The 20,848-nt window shown below is 46.8% G+C and overlaps 1 protein-coding gene across 2 annotated transcripts in view; it reads right to left on the reverse strand.

Moving 5' to 3' along the window:
• The window catches only part of kif9 (kinesin family member 9), a 233,918-nt gene that overhangs the window by 94,398 nt on the left and 118,672 nt on the right, over positions 1 to 20,848 (reverse strand). For both annotated transcript variants that reach the window (XM_070894741.1, XM_070894730.1), the window contains exon 14: positions 5,163 to 5,253. In XM_070894741.1, coding sequence (XP_070750842.1) covers positions 5,163 to 5,253 — 91 coding nt within the window. The remainder of the gene's footprint in view (positions 1 to 5,162; positions 5,254 to 20,848) is intronic.

Here is a 20,848-nt window from a genome sequence, read left to right on the forward strand (position 1 = left end):
ATGCCAGGAGCAACATCAGGCATACCAAAAATGAGGTGCCAACCTGAGGAAGCTGCAACCCAGGACCACATGTACTCCAAACAGCAGAAGCAGCATGCTATAGACAGAGCTAAGCAATCCCACAATCAATGGATCAGATCAAAGCTCTGCAGTCCTGCCTCATCCAGTTGTGAATGATGGTGAACAATTAAATGACTAATGGGAGGAGGAGGCTCCATGAATATCAATGATGAAGGAGCCCAGCACGCGAGTGCAAACGACAAGGCTGAAGCGTTTGCAACCATCTTCAGCCAGAAGTGCCGAGTGGATGATCCATATATATAAGAACATACATAAGAAATAGGAGCAGGAGTAGGTCAATTGGCCCCTCGAGCCGGCTCAGCCATTCAATAAGATCATGGCTGATATCGACTTCCTCCTGAGGTCTCCAACATCACAGAACCAATCTTCAGCCAATTTGATTCACGTCACATGATATCAATAAACAGCTGAGCACATTGGCTATGGACCCTGACAACATCCCGACAGTTGTGCTTAAGACTTGTGCTCCAGAACTAGCATGCCTCTAGCCAAGCTGTTCCAGTATAGCTACAACACCCAACAATGTGGAAAACTGCCGAGGTATGTCCTGTCCACAAAAAGCAGGACAAATCCAATCCGGCCAATTACCACCCTATCAGTCTTCTCTCAATAATCAGCAAAGTGGAAGGTGTCGTCGACAGTGCTATCAAGTGGCACTTATTCACCAATAATCTGCTCACCAATGCTCAGTTTGGGTTGCGCCAGGATCACTCTGCTCTCGATCGCATTATAGCCTTGGTCCAAACATTGACAAAAGAGCTGAATTCCAGACGAGAGCGGAGAGTGACTGCCCTTGACAACACGGCAGCATTTGACCGAGTGTGGCATCAAGGAGCCCTGGTAAAACTGAAGTCATTGGGAATAGGGGGAAATCTCTCCACTGGCTAGAGTCATACCTAGCACAAAGAAAGATGGCTGTAGTTGTTGGAGGTCAATCATCTCAGCCCCAGGACATTTCTGCAGGAGTTACTCAGGGCAGTGTCTTGGGCCAACCATCTTCAACTGCTTCATCAATGACCTTCCCTCCATCATAAGGTCAGAAGTGGGGATGTTTGCTGATGATTACAAATGGGCACAGTGTTCAGTTCCATTTGCAACTTCTCAGATAATGAAGCAGTCCACGTCTGCATGCAGCAAGACCCTGGATGACATTCAGGCTTGAGCTGATAAGTGACAAGCAACATTTGCGCCACAAAAGTGCCAAGCAATGACCAACTCCAACAAGCGAGAGTCCAACCACCGCCCCTTGATATTCAACGGCATTACCATCGCCGAATCCCCCACGTCAACATCCTGGGGGGTCACCACTGACCAGAACCTTAACTGAACCAGCCACATACATACCGTGGCTACAAGAGCAGGTCAGAGGCTAGGTATTCTGCAGCGAGTGTCTCAACTCATAACTCCCCAGAGCCTTTCCATCATCTGCAAGGCACAAGTCAGGAGTGTGATGGAATACTCTCCACTTGCCTGGAGGAGCGCAGCTCCAACAACACTCGAGAAGCTTGACACCAACTAGGACAAAACAGTCTGCTTGATTGGCATCCCATCCACCACCGCACACCATGGCTGCAGTGTTTACCATCTGTAAGATGCACTGCAGCAACTTGCCAAGACATCTTCGACAGCACCTCCGAAATCCGTGATCTCCACCACCTAGTACGACAAGGGCAGCAGGTGCATGGGAACACCAACACCTGCAAGTTCCCCTCTAAGTTACACACCATCCTGACTTGGAAATGTATCATCATTCCTTCATCTTCGCTGGGTTAAAATCCTGGAACTCCCTCCTGAACAAGACTGTGAGAGTACCTTCATCACAAGGACTGCAGCAGTTTAAGAAGGCGACTCACTGCCACCTTCTCAAGGGCATTTAGGAATGGCAATAAATACTGGCCTTGCCAGCGCACCCACATCCCATGAACCAATAATTTAAAAAAAGATGCGAGTCCATTCCCCACTGGATCAGATTGTAGTCTTTTTCTCTCATCTAGGGTCCTAACACTAGCACAGATCTTTGTTTCGCTTGAGAACTTGCAGACAGCACCCACAACACTTTTGTCTAGATTATTAACGTAGAGCGTAAAGAGCAGCAGTCCCAAACCAATCTCTGCTGGACTCCACTAGTAACTGGTCTCCACACAGAACTACCTCCATTAATAACAACCCTCTATCCAATCCAGGATCTGCCTTCCTATCCCTAAAGACTCTTATCTTACAACGTAACCTATTGTGCAACACCATGTTGAAAGCTTTCTGAAAGTGTCCAAATAAATATCAACAGGACTATCCTTATCCACCAACCTAGATATCTTCTCAAAAAATTCCACCAGGTTGGTGAGAAGCCTTGTTGAGAGTCTCTAATAACCCCTTCTGTATCCAGATAGTCATAATCTAATGATCCCTTCGAACAATTTTCCAATAACTGACATTAGGCTAATCGGCCTGTAATTTCCAGCTTTTGATTTGCTGCTCTTTTTAAATATTGATACTCCCTCCAATTCATGGAAACAATCCCTGTCCTAGTGAGCAAATAAACATATAAGCCTGGAGCTCACGAAACACATCCCCATTGCTTTGAGCTTCCAAGGATTAATGTCGTCAAGCCCAGCACCCTAAGATTTGAGACCCGTTATTCTTTCCTGGATTATTTGTGCATTCACTTTGATATTCTCCACTTTAGTATTAACTGTACTTTGTAGCAATGGTAACTGAACATTGTCTGCTGGAGTGAAGACTGATGCAAAGTAGCCATTTAAACCTCTGCTATGTCCAGGGAGTTGACTAGAGTTTACTCTACAGTGTCTTTTATTGTCTTCTGAATCCTAAAATAGCTAAAATGGACTTTGCTACTGCGACCACAGTTATTCCTGATCTTTTCATCTAACCTTTTGGCTGCTCTAATAGCACCTTTTGCTGCCCGATATCAATCCCTGTCTCCTGGGGAGTTATTTTGATTCATTTGTAAAAATATTTTTGTTTGAGTCTAATTTTCCTTGCAAGTGACCAGTTAGCCACTGATTTTGTTTTGTGTTGTGCCCTTCTTTTGATCCTAGGGCTTCTTCGAATGGATTTAAGGACCTTTTAACTTACGGTGTAAATGTTCATTTTTAGTGTTTCCAGTGTAGCTTTGCTTGCTGGGTGCACCTATCAGGAATGTTTACTCCCACGTGATTTTCTACCCCATACCTCTGCATCAGAAGGTAGGTTCAAGTCCCTCTCCAGGTAGTATTCCATTTATACCTCGTGCAGGGCTGGGGTTTTGCTGAGATGGTAGCAGGTAGCATTCTGCGGGATGGAGTCGAGGATACTCGTGTCAAAGACAGAGTCTCGATTAAGGAGATCTTCGAAGTGCTCCTTCCAGCAGGCCCTGACTGCCTTGGTGTTCTTGATGAGTGTCTCCCCATTCTTGACCAGCAATGGGGTGAGGCCTTGGGTGCTTGGGCCGTAGGTGGACTTGACTGCAGTGAAGAATGTCATGGCTGTCGGCCAGCTGCTGAATCTCCTGTGCTTTCTCCACCCACCATCTATTCTTTAGGTTGCGGGTTTTTTGTTGGACCTCGGCCTTCAGCTGTCTGTAGAGCTGCTTTGCTGCTCCAGAGTTGGGTTGTTGCTTTAGGTTCAGAAATGCCTTGCGCTTGCGGTTTATTAGCTCCTGGATCTCCTGGTCATTCTCATCAAACCAGTCCTGGTGTTTCCTGGTTGAGTGATCGAGTGACTCTTCGCAGGCACTAGTTATGGTGGCCTGGAGGGCAGACCAAGTGCTGAAGGCATTTTGCGTCTCAGGGTCATCGAGGATCGCCAGGTTGGCAGTGCGGGTCACATTGTCCGCATGCCCGACACCAGACTCTCAAAGCAAGCACTCTACTCGGAACTCCTACATGACAGGCGATCCGCAGGTGGGCAGAGGTAACATTTCAAGGACACCCTCAAAGTCTCCTTGATAAAGTGCAACATCCCCACTGACACCTGGGAATCCCTGGCCAAAGACCGCCCTAAGTGGGAGAGCGCTTAGCACCTCGAGTCTCGTCGCCGAGAGCAAGCAGAGAACAAGCACAGGCAGCGGAAGGAGAATGTGGTAAATCAAACTCCCCACCCACCCTTACCTTCAACGACTGTCAATCCCACCTGTGCCAGCGACTGTAATTCCCACATTGGACTGTACAGTCACCTGAGAACTCACTTTTAGAGTGGAAGCAGACTCAATAGTAACATTCATAAGGGAATTGGATAGAAACTTGAAAAGAAAAACATTGCTGGGCTAAGGGGAAAGAGCAGTGGGAGTGGGACTAATTGGATTTCGAGGGACTGCCTATGATGATGATGATGAGTATTCCATTAATGAGGAGCAGCAACCAACAAAGTAAACAGAATCCTGAACTGTATAGCCAAAACAGTAATGTACAGAGGAGTCATGTTCAAGTTCTGGTTATTCCACACTTGTGTACTGATAGAATCGCACAGAACAGGAGGCCATTCAGCCCATTGTACCTGTGCCGGCTCTTTGAAAGAGCTATCCAATTAGTCCCACACCCCCTGCTCTTTCCCCATAGCCCAGCAATTACTATTGAGTGTGCTTCCACCATCCTTTCAGGCAGTGCATTCCAGATCATAACTCGTGAGTTTGGGTGAATGGGACACAAGGCAGACATCCTGGATATTGTGTTGTGAAGACAAAAAAAACCCTAATTTAACAAACAATAGGATGCGATAACTGTTAGACTGTAGATCCTTTTGGGTGGATGATCTCTCTCATCTGTGTCCATCTGTTGTTGGAGGGATTGCCCTTTTGTTGGGGTTAAACTGAGGCCCCATCAACGTGTTCTGGTAGAAATTAAAAACTCCCACGGTAATATTTGAAGAGGGACCGGAAGACGGCCTTCTAGCCAACATTCTGTCCTCAACCAATACCACCAGATTAACTGACCATTCACCTATATAACAAATCACACTTCAAAGCAATTGATAGCATGCGTAATATTTTGAGACATGTGATAAGGAACTATAACATTTTTACATTTTTCTTTATTTAAATTGCAGCCGAACACCAGCCCTGTCCACCCAGGCTTCCTCACACTCACCGGCTCGGGAGTATAGCTGGTTGCTTTATTCATTTTATCAATTAGGATGTACTTATTCCGTAATGCAGTCTCTATTTCCTGCTCTTGTTGCCTTGGGACGAAAGAAGAGAAAAAATAAATCAGAGGGGTCAATTTTCACATTATTTGCGCCGTTTTTTTGGCGCACGCCGCTTTTTTTGGTGTAAATTAAAATATCCAAGTTTCCCCAAAGTTTCTGCGCCAGTGTAACTCAGTTAGTTACGATTATTTTAGCTTAGTATTTGTTTGCGTCATAGGGGGTGTAACCTGATGTCTGCGCCAGTTTTTCACATTTAAGCAAGTTTGGCCGACTTACATTTTTCCTAGGATGGCGTATGTGACCACTCCCAAAAAAACCTTCTGGGCACTTAAGAAAAACCAGTGCACATTAAAAAATTGGTGCAGAAAGACGCCATTGTTCTTCGGCGAAGTTTTGGAGGGAATCAAGAAGAAAAAGAATACAAGAAAAAGAATATGTATCATGAAGCTTAATTTTTTCAAAGTCAAAAGGGAGAAAATGAAAGTCTAATGCAATTCTGTAATTTTTGATTTTTTTCAAAGTACCACACCACCACCGAATGTCTCCTCAGCGGGGACTGAGGGTTGAAGCATCGGCCGGCAGAATCGCTCCATCGCCCGGACAAAGGGGCTTGGTTTCAAAAGAAGCCAGGGGATGGGGGGGCGAAGCCAAACTGAAGGGATGAGAACCCTTATACGTACAGCAGCTTTAAAAGAAGCCCGTGGGGGTGGGATGTTTGCCGAGCCCGTGTCTGGGCGAGGGAGCGATTCTGCCGACTGACCCTCGAGCCCGGTGAGGAGACATTCGGTCGGCGGTGGGGCGGTACTTTGAAAAAAATCTAAAATTAAACAATTGCATTGGACTTCTTTGCCCCAAATGTCTTCATTGAATGCCTAGCTTCCTGTTCTAATCAAGCCTATTGTGCATGCACAAACCAGGGTGTCGTCCATACTAGGGCATCGATCTTGGGGAGAGAAAGGAAAGAAGCTTTGAGTCCTTTGTCCTGCTGTTTTGAGCTTCTTTAATTATGGGGGCAATATTGACAATGCCATACGTCATGCAAACCTTCTGCATGATGGTGCTGCAGAGACGACGATTGATTCAACATCATCGCATGAGGAACCTCAGAGCACATAGGTAAGGTCTCCTGCCCATCATCCTACATTAGGTATATCGAGTCAGGCATTCATACCTGCACCTAAGTGGTGCAGACTGTGTGAGAAGGCTGAGTTTCCGCAAAGAAGTTGTAACTGAGATCTGTGAATTGGTCAAAGCAGACCTGCAACCTAGAAGCGTCAGAAGGACTGCTTCAGTTGAAGTAAAGGTTACAGCTGCACTTTCATTTTATGCATCTGGATCATTCCAGACCACAACTGGGGATGTGTGCGCCATTTCTCAACATGCAACACGTATCTACATTCGGCAGGTGATTGCTGCACTATATGCCGGAGGAATGACTACATAAAGTTCCCCATGACCGCCCAGGCAATGCATGACAGAGCTGTGGACTTCTCCAGGATTTCTGGCTTCCCAAATGTGCAGGGCTGCATTGATTATACCCACAGCACCTTGCGAATGCCTTTGGAGGATTCCAAGGTGTACAGGAACAGAAAAGGCTTCCACTCCGTAAATGTGCAGCTTGTGTGACAACATGCATCACATCATGTCAATTGATGCGAGATACCCTGGGAGCACCTATGATGCGTTCATCCTACGCGAGACACTATATCTGCCATGTTTCAGCAGCAGCCAGAAGGACAGAGCTGGCTATTGGGAGACAAAGGGCACGGCATCGCCACCTGGCTCACGATGAGCCTACGTGTGACCCGGACAGACGCTGACCAGGAATACAACATGTCGCACATTGCGATGCGCAGCATAATAGAGAGGACTATTGGCATCTTGAAGCAACATTTCCGATGCTTGGACCATTCTGGAGGCTACTTGCAATACTCCTCTGAGATTGTCAGTCAGTTCACAGTTGTGTGCTGCATGCTGCATAACTTAGCCATCATGAGGCAGCAGCAGCTGGGAGTAGAAGACCCACCTGAAGTGAGAGTGGCTGATGATGAGTGGGAACATGCAAATGATGAGGAGGAGGAGGACAAGAAACCATGCAACTAACCAAACCCAGAACACGACAGCGGAGGAGGGCAGGCCGTCGTGCCTCTTTAACGATTGCTCTTTAGTTCAAAAAGTTGTGATAATAATGGAACAAATACTGGAAATTATAGTTATAATTTAAAATATATTTTATTCAAAGGTTTAACACTTGTTTGTACTTAACTTTAATAAAAATATTCTAGTATCAAACTTTAAAGTTTTCAGTTAAGATCACTTACAAACTTTAAGATCACTTAAAAACTTTATCACTTACAAACTTTTAAACTTGTAAATTTACATCACTTTCAAAAAACTTTTAATTTGAGAACAGCTACAACAGTAACAACAATAATAATAACAGCAGCAAAGAAAGGCTGCACCCATCTCTCCTCCACCTTATGCTAAGACCGCACGCTGCGCTTGGTCTTGGTGACTTCACCCCTGCCCGCAGGCGGTGGTGCAGCGTTTCTCGGGTTGGTACCAAGCTTATTCTTTCGAGCCTCTCGGGTAATGCGCACGGCTTGATGGGGGGGGCATGGGCAGGCGGTAATGTGGAAGGCCTGGCTTGGGCCTCATCAGAGACTGGTCTGGGGATTGGAATGGGAGTGGCAGTTGATTCTGTTAATGGGCGCGGGGACTGGGAGTGTTCCCTTATTACAGCAGTTAACTCCGACATTCCCTCCCTCATGTGCCCTGACAGTGTCTCAACTACCTGCAACATTCCCTCCCTCATATTCACTGACAGTGTATCAGCTACCTGCGACATTCCCTCCCTCATGTTCACCGACAGTGTATTAGCTACCTGCGACAGTCCCTCCCTCATATGTCAGGACAGTGTTCCCATTTCTCGTGAGAGTGTTGCTACTTCTCCCGATATTTCCGATATCTCATCACCCACCCCACTGATGATGTCCAGAAGTGATCGCGTTAGGTCAATGCTCTCTGCAATCATTGCCATCATCTGAACCACATCCATTAGATCCTGCACCTCAGGTGAGCACTGTCGAGCTCTCCTTCCCTTCCTCACCCTGGGTGTGGCTCGCTGCATTCCACTGGGACCCGAAGCCTCGGATGGTGGGGCCCTGGGTGTGCCTCGCTGCGTTCCACTGGGACCCGCAGCCTCGGACTGTGAGAAACTATGGAATGTCCCAACACCCGTACAACTCAGGAAAGGGACTGGCACCTCAATGGGCGGCACCTGCACCTCCTCCATAGTGAGTACAACAGTGGGGGCTTCATCCTCCTCCTCCTCCTCACCCCCATGCTCTTGTTCTGGACGGTGGGATTGGAAGATGTTCCCCTCTTCAGGCTCGTCCACATCTGCATCTTCTTCTGCATCGGCTTCAGCCTCGTCAGGGTTGGCCTCAAGTTCTGCAAAATATAACAGAACAGACAAGTGGTTCGCAGCAGATGAGGGGGCAGGGTGGCATGAATAGGCTCACAGTGCAGGTAGCAGGCTCATTTGAAGCACCACGATGAATGATAGCGCATTGCATCAACCGAAGTGTAGCTGACTGAGACATTCCCATGAACCGAAGCATGGCTAGCCGGCGCAGTACTTAACATTTAGCAAAGCCAGACTGTGGAATTTGCAGGACTTACTCCCGCCCTCGAGTGTGGGCCCAGCTTTTCTCCAGGCAGGACCCATCGAAGCAGTCCTGTCTTCCAAGGGTGTCAGGTGCAGATTTGCCAGGCCCTGTTCAAGTTCTTTCCCCTTTGTTGTGTGCCACCTTCCTCTGCAAAGATGAAAATACAACTTTTTAGAGAGGGTGCCTTTCTGCTGGGTGGGACATACAGATGGTCACATTTACAATTGCAATTCCAGTGAATAAATGAAAATATTACTTACACTAACTACTTGACCAAGGTTCCACCACTTCTTTTTGCCCTGGCCTCCAGACCTCGGGGTGGTCACCATTGCACAGTAATCTTCTGCAAGTTGGTTCCAGCGTTTCTTCATTTCTTTTGGTGAAACTTTTATGTGATCTCTGCTGGTGTCCAGCTCATGTCATCTGGCCTCAATTACAGTAACTAGTACCTCCACTTAGTCCTCTGAAAAATTCTTGGTCCTTGAGCCGTGTTGCATATTGCAGCTCCGATTTTTCCACTGAGAATTAAAGTTCTCACACACAACTGGCTCTTTAAAAATGGTCGAATGCAAACCTGGAGCTGTACTGGGCATGCGTGCCCATAGCTGTCATGTAAAAAACACAATTTTTTCCCGCACATGTGCAGAAGGGAGGGCATCACTGTTTCGGCGCAGACTTTAGGCTCCACCCCCCAAAGCTAAAGGATCGGCTGCACGACGCCAATTTCAAAAATTAGAACAGAGAAACTTATTTATTTTTTTGGAGTAGTCGAGACCAAAAAAGACAGGCATAACTCTTGTAATATGCCAAAAAAACAGCACTGGGGAAAATTGAGCCCATTGGTCTGAATTTTGACCATGAAATGAATTTTGCCGAGAACTGTAAAAATGTTCACAGCCCAGGGGTGTATGCACCTAATGTCCATATATTCCTGCAGTTCCTTGTGTGACGCTTTCCTTATCTCAACTGCGTCACTGAGGGAAGATGCTGACTAAAAGTTGAGTGTTTCTCCACAGGGAAGGAGGCAGGCCAACAGGTAGATTCAAAGCCACTTTTCACTTCAGTTGAATAAAAAGAAAGGCAAAGGCAGCAGCAGAGACAAAGGCAGAGACAAAGACAGCAGCAAGTACAGAAACAGAAACAGAAGCAGCAACTGAGATAGAAACAGCAATAGTGGAACAGGCGGCAGTGGACAGAGATGGTGACATCAGTAGGGACAGAGACAGAGGCAGCAGCAGGGACATCGGGAGTACCTGAGTTGAAAGCATTTTGTGGGACAGTGTAGAGGGAGCTTTACTCTGTATCTAATCTGTGCTGTACCTGCCCTGGGAGTGTTTGAAGGGACAGTGTACAGGGAGCCTTAGGCTGCAGAGAGCCCATGGGCTATACCTGACCTGAAAGTATTTGGGTTGATTAGGACAATGAAAGAGTAAACTTGGGTGTCTATTGCGATTTTCTTGACCTCAGGAGGTCCCAAAGCATTTTACAGCCAATGAAGTACTTTTGAAATGTAGTCACTGATGTAATGTGGACAAAGGGAATACCTGAGCTGAAGTGCTTGATTGGACAGTATAGCATGAGCTTTACTCTTGTGCTGTTCCTGACATGGGAGCATTTGATCGGACAGTGTAGAGGAAACTTTACTATGTATCTAACCATGTTCTACCTGACTTTGGAGTGCTTGATGGGGCAGTGTAGATGGAGCTTACCCATGCTGTACCTGCCCTGCAAGTGTTTGATGGGACAATATACAGGAAAATTTGTGATCACTGCTCAATAAAATGATTGGTGTCCTCAATAAAGTCTTAAAACTGTCATGTATGTATACTTGGGTTTACTAGCCACCAGGTGGCACCACTGTTGGAGGTCATTGGGCTGTCCGCACATGTGTGCGGCCCAGGTATAAAAGGCCAGCCATCTTGTAATGTAATCACTTTGGGTCCTAATAAAGTAGAGCCACGTTTGTACCTGTTCGGAGTTTACTGTATTCAGTCTATTGCATACACATTTGGCGACGAGGTAACAAGAACCTTCTCATGCAAAAATGAGCACAATTGGAATTCTGGAACGGTTCGTGGAGGGAGAAGATTGGGCAGACTTTGTAGCCTGCTTGAACCAGTACTTCGTGGCCAGAAAAATAGAGAGGCGGTCCTCCTCGCGGTTTGTGGTCCTAAAATCTATGGACTCATAAAGAACCTCCTCTCGTCCTAACGGACAAGGACTATGAAACATTGTGTGCTCTGGTACGTGACCATCTCAATCCAGATGAGGCATCATCATCTCAAGATATCGATTCTATATGCACGCTCGTTCTGAGGGCCAGGATGTATTGGAATTCGTTGCCGAACTAAGACGTCTAGCTGCACCGTGTAAGTTCGAAACTGCATTGGCAGACATACTGCGGGATGTCTTTGTAATCGGATTCAACCATGAGGTGATCCTGCGTAAGCTACTGGCAGCGGAGACGCTGGATTTGAGCAAGGCCATCACGATTGCCCGATCATGCTTGACGACGGACAAAAACTAAAAAGCAGATATCATTGAAAAATCGGAACTCAGATTTAGTACTGTAAACCAGATAGTATCGTCATTTGGCAGAGCTGCATATGGCAGGAGGGCTTACCTGACTGCGTACGAGAAACCTGTGGCTGCTCAAAGTCCGCCAACGGGAACGAATCCGATATCACTGTGTTGGCGTTGTAGGGGAAATCATCGGCATCATCAGTGTCGGTTAAACAGTATATTTGCAAAGGCTGTTCGAGAGTGGGGCATCTCCAGCGCATGTGTCCGCGTGCTGTGACACACCACGTGGACGATGATGACCAGTCTAGCGTGGATCCGGATATGCAATCCGAGATACCAGAGGAGGAGGTGTATGGACTGTATTCGTTCCGAACAAAGAGCCAACCGATAATGATTAATGTAAAACTTAATGGTGTGCTGGTATCAATGGAATTGGACACGGGTGCGAGACAATCAATAATGAGCCAGAGGACGTTCGACAGGCTGTGGGATCTAAGGCTGTGAGGCCTAAGCTGAGTCCAGTCAATGCCAAGTTGTGTACATATAGTAAAGAACTCATAACGGTGATTGGCAGTGCAGTAATCAAGGTGTCATATGATGGTGCGGTTCATGATTTACCGTTATGGATTGTTCCAGGCAATGGTCCAACGCTGTTCAGCAGGAACTGGTTAGAAAAAATCAAATGGAACTGGAATGAGATCAAAGCGTTGTCGTCAGAGGAGGATACTCCATGTGCTCAAGTGCTGAGCAAGTTCCCCTCGTTGTTTGAACCAGGCATCGGCAATTTCACGAGAGCCATGGTGCAGATCCACGTGGACTCGGATGCAACACCTGTCCATCATAAAGCTCGGGCAGTTCCGTACATAATGAGGGAGAAGGTCGAAATCGAACTGGCGGACTCCAGCGTGAAGGGATTATATCACCGGTCGAATTTAACGAATGGGCCAGCCCCATTGTTCCTGTGTTGAAAAGTGATTTGTGGAGACTACAAGGTTACGATCAACCAAGTTTCGAAACAGGATCAATACCTGTTACCGAAGGCTGATGACCTGTTTGCAATGCTAGCCGGGGGGAAGTTGTTCATAAAACTGGATCGGCCTACATGACACAGGAGCTGGTCGAGACGTTGAAGAAACTTGTGCATCAACACTCATAAAGGACTGTTTATCTACAACAGGTGCCCTTTTGGAATTTGCTTGGCTGCAGCCATATTTCAGAGGAACATGGAAAGTTTACTGAAGTCCGTTCCCAGAACTGTTGTGTTCCAAGATGACATACTTATCACAGGTCGTGACTCTGCCTAACATCTGAACAACCTGGAAGAGGTTCGACATCCTCTGGACAAAGTGAGACTCAGACTGAAACGCTTGAAGTGTGACTTCATGGCACCGGAAGTCGAATTCCTAGGGAGGAAAGTTGCCGCTGATGGCATGAGGCCTGCGGACTCGAAAACCAAGGCCATCAAAAATGCACCCAAGCCTCAGAATGTGATGGAGCTGCATTCGCTCCTTGGTCTACTCAACTACTTCGGTAATTTCTTACCTAGATTGAGCACCTTATTAGAGCCACTGCACATGCTGCTAAGAAAAGGCGACAACTGGGTTTGGGGAGCGTCTCGAGATTGAGCTTTTGAGAAAACTACTAATCTGCTTTGCTCTACCAAGCTGCTGGTACATTATGATCCGTTCAAGCATCTAGTATTGGCCTGTGATGCTTCGTCATATGGAGTTGATTGCGTGCTCCAACAAGCTAATGAGTCGGGCAAATTACAACCTGTTGCATATGCCTCAAAAAGTTTGTCAAAGGCGGAAAGAGCCTACAGCACGGTAGAGAAAGAATCACTAGCCTGTGTGTATGGGGTTAAAAAGAAGCATCAGTACCTGTTTGATCTTCGGTTTGAACTGGAAACAGATCACAAGCCACTCATTTCATTGTTTTAGGAAAACAAAGATATCAATACCGATGCATCGTCCCGCATCCAGAGGTGGGCGTTGACATTATCGGTCTAAGATTATGTCATTCGTCATAGACCTGGTATTGAGGTGCAATATTTATTGATCACGAGATTACAGGCATCGGAAAGTAATCAAAATAAAGACTTAAGAAAGATTTACTATGTAAAGTCTAGGATGTCATTGTTTTATTTCTCTGCGGGTTTTGAACTTTACCTCGATGTGCTATTTGAATATATTTGTATTTAAATATAATTACATCTTGGAGAGAAGGTAATAGTTGTAAAGTTTAGGGCTAGTCCTTGGCTATTTTGTTGTATTATATTGTGTGACTTAAAAAAAAGTTAAAACTGTAATTACTGCATGGATATATGTGTGGCTATATGTACCTGTGTATATATATTATATATATATTGTGTATGTGTAAACATATGACTGATAGTACAGGCCTCTTTTTATAGAGTGTCCGCCAGTATCAGTACAGGCCAGTCAGCCTAACCTCGGTGGTGGGCAAATTGTTGGAAAAAATTCTGAGGGTAAGGATAAATCTTCATTTAGAAAGACAGGGATTAATCATGGACAGTCAACACGGATTTGTTAAGGGAAGGTCATGTCTGATTAGCTTGATTGAATTTTTTTAGAAGGCAACCAGGAGGGTCAATGAGGGTAGTGCATTTGATGTAGTGTATATGGATACCTGGGGGTCCTTGTGCATGAAACACAAAAAGCTAGTATGCAGATACAGCAAGTAATCTGTTTTTGTTATGTTGACACTGCCATATCAAGTACAAGCAATAAATGGGGAGGTAGGGGAGGGGCACCAGTAAATGGGGCATAGGGAAGGCACCAGCAAATGGGGGATTGGGAGGGGCACCAGTAAATGGGGGATAGGGAAGGCACCAGTAAATGGGGGATTGGGAGGGGCACCTGTAAATGGGGCATAGGGGAACCAGCCCTCACTGCGATATGTGTGCGCACTAGGTCCGTGCAGCAGAGCAGGTCTCCAGTCGTCCTGGTTCAACCCTTGCCACTGGATAAAGGCCTAGCTTGGTCAAGCCCGTGTGGTGGCTGATGCACAACGGTCACCACACGTTAAAAAAATCCACGCAAGGCATCTTCCACCCCCTCAATTGGAGTTCGGGACTGGAACATCGGGTCCTTCATTGAAACATCTGTGAACTCATGTGGAAGCAAGTCATCCTCGTTTGAGGGACATCCTATGATGATGATGATGATGGCACTGAGAATTGTGCTGATGCATTGAGCCGTCTGCCGTTGCCCACAACAGAAGTAGAAACGCCACAACCGGCAGACCTACTGTTAGTCATGGATGCTTTTGAAAGTGAAGGAACCCCTGTCACGGCCCAATAAGTTAAGACCTGGATCAGCCAGGACCCGACATTATCAGTTGTGAAATGTTGCATCCTCAGTGATGATTGGTTTGCCATACCCAAGCAAATATGTGAGGAGACCAAACCTTACATCCGTTCCGTCGCAAAGATGAACTATCCATTCATTCAGATTGTATACTGTGGGGTAATCATGTTGTTATCCCCAAGAAAGGCAGAGAGAAATTTGTGCATGATCTACATAGCACGCATCCCGTTATTCATGCAGCTTAGTAAAGCACCAGCGGAATCGCTGCTGAGTCTGTGGTCGTGGCCATCTAAACCATGGCCCAGGACCACATCGACTTTGCAGGTCCCTTCCTGGGAAAGATGTTCTTAGTTGTGGTGGATGCTTATTCCAAGTGGATAGAGTGTATAATCATGTCATCCAGCACATCCACAGCTACCATTGAGAGGCTGCGTGTCATGTTTGCTACGCATGGTCTGGCTGACATCGTTGTAAGTGACAACGGATCTTGCTTCACCAGTATGGAGTTTCAAGAGTTCATGAAACTCAATGGTATCAAACATGTGAGGTCAGCACCATTCAAACCCACATCCAATGGACAAGTAGAGCGTGCGGTCCAAACCATCAAGCAGAGTATGAAACGTGTAACTCAAGGTTCACTACAAACTCGCTTGTTACGCATATTGCTTAGTTACAGGACAAGACCCCATACGATTACCGGGGTCTCCCCTGCTGAACTATTGATGAAGAGAGGTCTCAAGATAGGCTCTCTCTTGTCCATCCTGACTTGAATAATCGTGTCGAATACAGACGTCAAAGTCAGCAAAGGTATCATAATCGCGCTATTGTGTCAAGTGACAATCCTATCAATGATCCAGTGTATGTACTGAATTATGGTCAAGGTCCCAAATGGATTGCCGGTACTGTTATGGCCATGGAGGGTAACGGAGTGTTAATCTTTAAGCTTAAGAATGGGCAGACATGCAGGAAACATGTCGATCAGATAAAGCTGCGGCACACGGATGAACCTGAACAGACTAAGGAAGACTCAATCAGTGACCAAACAACATACCCTCAGTCATCAGAGGACTCCGCTGTCATCAATGAATCTGGACTTTCAATCACGGATATGGTCAATGAATCTGGACTTTCAATTCCTGACGTGGTCATTGCCACTCCCATAAGATCGGCTACCCAGCCCCCAGTCATAACAGACTCAGAACGCTCGCCCAAGGCTGGAATTGAACTGAGACGTTCAACTCGGGAGCGGAAAGCCCCGGACCGTCTCAATTTGTAAAAAGATCGTTACTAATATCTTAAAGGGGGAATATTGTCATGTCTGTATGCTTGGATTTACTAGCCACCAGGTGGCACCACTGTCGGAGGGCATTGGGCTGTGCGCACGTGTGTGCAGCCCAGGTATAAAAGGCCAGCCATCTTGTAAAGTAATCACATTGGGCCCCATAAAGTAGAGCCAAGTTTGTACCTGTTCGGAGGTTACAGTCTATTGAGTTATTGCAGACACAACAAAAACCCAAGCTCATTGGCATTAGACTTAAAGGGTGGACCAATATTGGTGCAGTCTAATTGCAACTCATCATTGCCACAGGCCTTTTTTACTACTTAAAGGGGAGGTTCACTGTTGCTGCATCACCTCCTCAGAGCTGCTGGCTGTTCAGCTGCCTCAGCAAGCAGAAGCACAACAAGGAGAAAGAGCCAAAGGACTGAACCAGGTGTGCTCATGGCAAGTCCATGACCCAGGGAGAGAGCCCACAGATTCTTTGATGAAGCATTGGAGGCATTGGTTTTCGTTGTGGAGAGAGAGGGTAGTGCTCTACCCAGAAAGTGGCATAAGGCCCTACCCACAAGTCTTCCACACCATTTGGAGGGACGTAGCGCAGCATGTCTCAGGTAGCACTGTGGGCCCCAGGATCCACACATAGTGCAGGAAGAAATTTAATGACCTCACTCGGGTGGTCAGGGTGAGTGAATGCTTCAACAAATGCTATAACCACCATATGTACCACAATCTTCACACACTTCCTAAAGCACCACACCCCCAACATGCACGCACCAACAATCTCGACCGAGCAACACTCACACCTACATCTCATAGCTTGCACACAATGGTAGCTGTTCAATTATGGCAAACACAAGGGTCATTAGTTGTTAGAATTCATGTGATATGTGTGACATGTTTATAGATAAATTTATTAATTGTCTTTCGAATATTTTGGGGCCTCTGATTTCACCTTTGCACCCAGGAGGATGCTGTGATATGCCACGAGACAGGGATTGTATAATGGGGATGTGGTGAGCTACGGGGATCTGGAGTTTCATTCATCTGAATTGGAGTCTGATGTTCGGTACTGTTCAGGGGGGTGACTCATCAGGGGAGAGCAGCAGCAGCCAAGTTCATGGCACTGTGGGTGGCTCTGCTGCACAGGAGGGAAGGAAAAAAGAGTGGGAGAGCAATAGTGATAGGGGATTCGATTGTAAGGTGCATAGATAGACGTTTCTGCGGCCGCAATCGAGACTCCAGGATGGTATGTTGCCTCCCTGGTGCAAGGGTCAAGGATGTCTCGGAGTGGGTGCAAGACATTTTGAAGCTGGAGGGTGAACAGCCAGTTGTCGTGGTGTATATAGGTACCAACTGTTGTGTATCTGTAAAGCATGCACTCCCACGTTCCGCCACCAGGGAGTGCATCCCCTGAAGTCCCAAGGGATCCCAGCATTCCTTGGGAGCACTGTATATAAGCCGGACCCTAAGGCCTGTTCCTCACTCTGGAATGTCTTATCAAAGACTGAGGTCACTGTTACTTTAACCTCCCTGTGCGCAGTCAAATCTGTGTTAGGAACACAATAACTGGCGACGATTATACGAATCCAACGCAAAGATGCAGCAAACTGTGGGCATCCTGGAGAAATTCTCAGAAGGTGAGGACTGGGAAGCTTATGTTGAACGGCTAGACCAGTACTTTGTAGTCAACAAGCTGGACAGAGAAGGAAGCGCTGCAAAAAGGAGAGCGGTCTTCCTCACGGTCTGCGGGGCACCGACCCATAGCCTCATGAAGAATCTTCTGGTTCCGGTGAAACCCACAGATAAGTCGTATGAGGAGCTGTGTACACTGGTTCGGGAGCATCTTAACCCGAGGGAGAGTGTGCTGATAGCGAGGTATCGGTTCTACACGTGCCAGCGATCTGAAGGTCAGGAAGTGGCGAGCTATGTCGCCGAGCTAAGGCGACTTGCAGGACAATGTGAGTTTGATGGCTACCTGGAGCAGATGCTCAGAGACTTTATTGTACTGGGCATTGGCCACGAGACCATCCTACGAAACCTTTTGACTGTAGAGACACTGATCCTCAGTATGGCCATTGCGATAGCATAGGCGTTTCTGTCCACCAGTGATAACACCAAACAAATCTCTCAGCACACAAGTGCTAGCAATGTTCATAAATTAACTGGAACTGTGTTTGCGAGCAGAAATGACGCTTCAAAGGGTATGTTTGCAAGAGCTGTGGAACAATGGGGCACCTCCAACGAGCTGCAAGCTCTGCAAAACCTGCTAACCACCACGTGGCAGAGGAAGATCGGTACATGGTGGATCAAAGCAATTTCGAGCCTGAGAGAGAGGAGGCAGATGCTGAAGTACATGGGGTGCACACATTTTTGACGAAATGTCCACCTATAATGCTAAACGTAAAATTGAATGGCTTACCCGTAGCCATGGAACTGGACACTGGCGCTAGCCAGAATCCATCATGAGTAAAAAGATGTTTGAGAGACTGTGGTGCAACAAGGCATTCAGACCAGCCCTGAGCCCCATCCACATGAAACTGAGAATGTACACCAAAGAGCTTATCACTGTCCTGGACAGCACCATGGTCAAGGTCACCTACGAGGGCACGGTGCATGAACTGCCATTCTGGATTGTCCCGGGCGATAGCCCCACACTGCTTGGAAGGAGCTGGCTGGGCAAAATCTGCTGGAATTGGGATGACATCCGAGCGCTATCACATGTCGATGAGGCCTCATGTACCCAGGTTCTTAACAAATTTCCTTCCCTTTTTGAGTCAGGCATTGGAAACTTTTCCGGGGCGAAGGTGCGAATCCACATGGTCCCAGAGGCACGACCCATTCACCACAAGGCATGAGCGGTGCCTCACATGATGAGGGAGAGAGTGGAAATCAAGCTGGACAGGCTGCAATGCGAGGGCATCATCTCCCCAGTGGAATTCAGCGAGTGAGCCAGCCCAATTGTTCCAGTACTCAAAAATGATGGCACGGTCAGGATTTGCGGTAATTATAAAGTAACTATTAATCGTTTCTCGCTACAGGACCAATGCCCGCTACCTAAGGCAGACGACCTATTTGCGACGCTGGCAGGAGGCAAGACGTTCACGAAGCTCGACCTGACCTCGGTCTACATGACGCAGGAGCTGGAGGAGTCTTCGAAGGGCCTCACCTGCATCAACACGCACAAGGGACTGTTCATCTACAACAAATGCCCATTTGGAATTCGGTCGGCTGCAGCGATCTTCCAGAGAAACATGGAGAGCCGACTCAAGTCGGTACCACACATGGTGGACTTTCAGGACTACATATTGGTCATGGGTCAGGACACCGCCAAGCACCGCCAAAACCTGGAGGAGGTCCTCCAGCGACTGGATCGCGCAGGGATGTGTCTTCATGGCAACAGAAGTGGAGTTTTTCGCGGCGGACGGCATTCGGCCCTCGGACGCCAGGACAGAGGCTAGCAGGAACACGCCCAGGCCACAGAACGTCACGGAGCTGCGGTTGTTCCCGGGACTCCTCAACTATTTTGGTAACTTTCTACCGGGGTTAAGCACCCTCTTGGGGGTTAAAGTAACAGTGACCTCAGTCTTTATTAAGACACTCCAGAGTGAGGAACAGGCCTTGGGGCCGGCTTCGATACAATGCTCCCAAGGGATGCTGATATCCCTTGGGACTTCAAGGGATGCGCTCGCTGGTGGCGGAACATGGGAGTGCATGCTTTACAGATACACAACAGAATAGGTATGGCTGGAGCTACGGAATATCAAAGGGCAGAAAACATTAGTGGGAGTTGTGTACAGACCACCAAACAGTAGTCGTGAGGTTGGGGATAGCATCAAAGAAGAAATTAGGGATGCATGCAATAAAGGTACAGCAGTTATCATGGGCGACTTTAATCTACATATTGATTGGGCTAACCAAACTGGTAGCAATAAGGTGGAGGAGGATTTTCTGGAGTGTATTAGGGATGGTTTTCTGGACCAATCTGTCGAGGAATTAACTTGAGGGCTGGCCATCCTAGACTAGGTGATGTGTAATGAGAAAGGACTAATTAGCAATCTTGTTGTGCGAGGCCCCTTGGGGAAGAGTGACCATAATATGGTAGAATTCTTTATAAAGATGGATAGTGACACAGTTAATTCAGAGACTAGGGTCCTGAACTTAAGGAACGGTAACTTTGATGGTATGAGACGTGAATTGGCTAGAATGGACTGACGAGTGATACTTAAAGGATTGACGGTGGATAGGCAATGGCAAACATTTAAAAATCATATGGATGAACTTCAACCATTGTACATCCCTGTCTGGAGTAAAAATAAAATGGAGAAGGTGGCTCAACCGTGGCTAACAAGGGAAATTAAGGATAGTGTTAAATCCAAGGAAAAGACATATATATTGGCCAGAAAAAGCAGTAAACCTGAGGACTGGGAGAATTTTGTAATACAGCAGAGGAGGACAAAGGGTTTAATTAGGAGGAGGAAAATAGAGTATGAGAGGAAGCTTGCTGGGAACATAAAAACTGACTGCAAAAGCTTCTATAGATATGTGAAAAGAAAAAGATTAGTGAAAACAAATGTAGGTCGCTTGCAGTCAGATTCAGGTGAATTTATAATGGGGAACAAAGAAATGGCAGACCAGTTAAACAAGTACTTTGGTTCTGTGTTAACGACGGAAGACACAAATAACCTTCCGGAAATACTTGGGGACCGAGGGTCTAGTGAGAAGGAGGAACTGAAGGACATCCTTATTAGGCGGGAAATGGTGTTAGGCAAATTGATGGGATTGAAGGCCGATAAATCCTCGGGGCCTGATAGTCTGCATCCCAGAGT

The sequence above is a fragment of the Pristiophorus japonicus genome, chromosome 1 (assembly GCF_044704955.1).
Source record: "Pristiophorus japonicus isolate sPriJap1 chromosome 1, sPriJap1.hap1, whole genome shotgun sequence".
Lineage (NCBI taxonomy): Eukaryota > Metazoa > Chordata > Chondrichthyes > Pristiophoridae > Pristiophorus > Pristiophorus japonicus.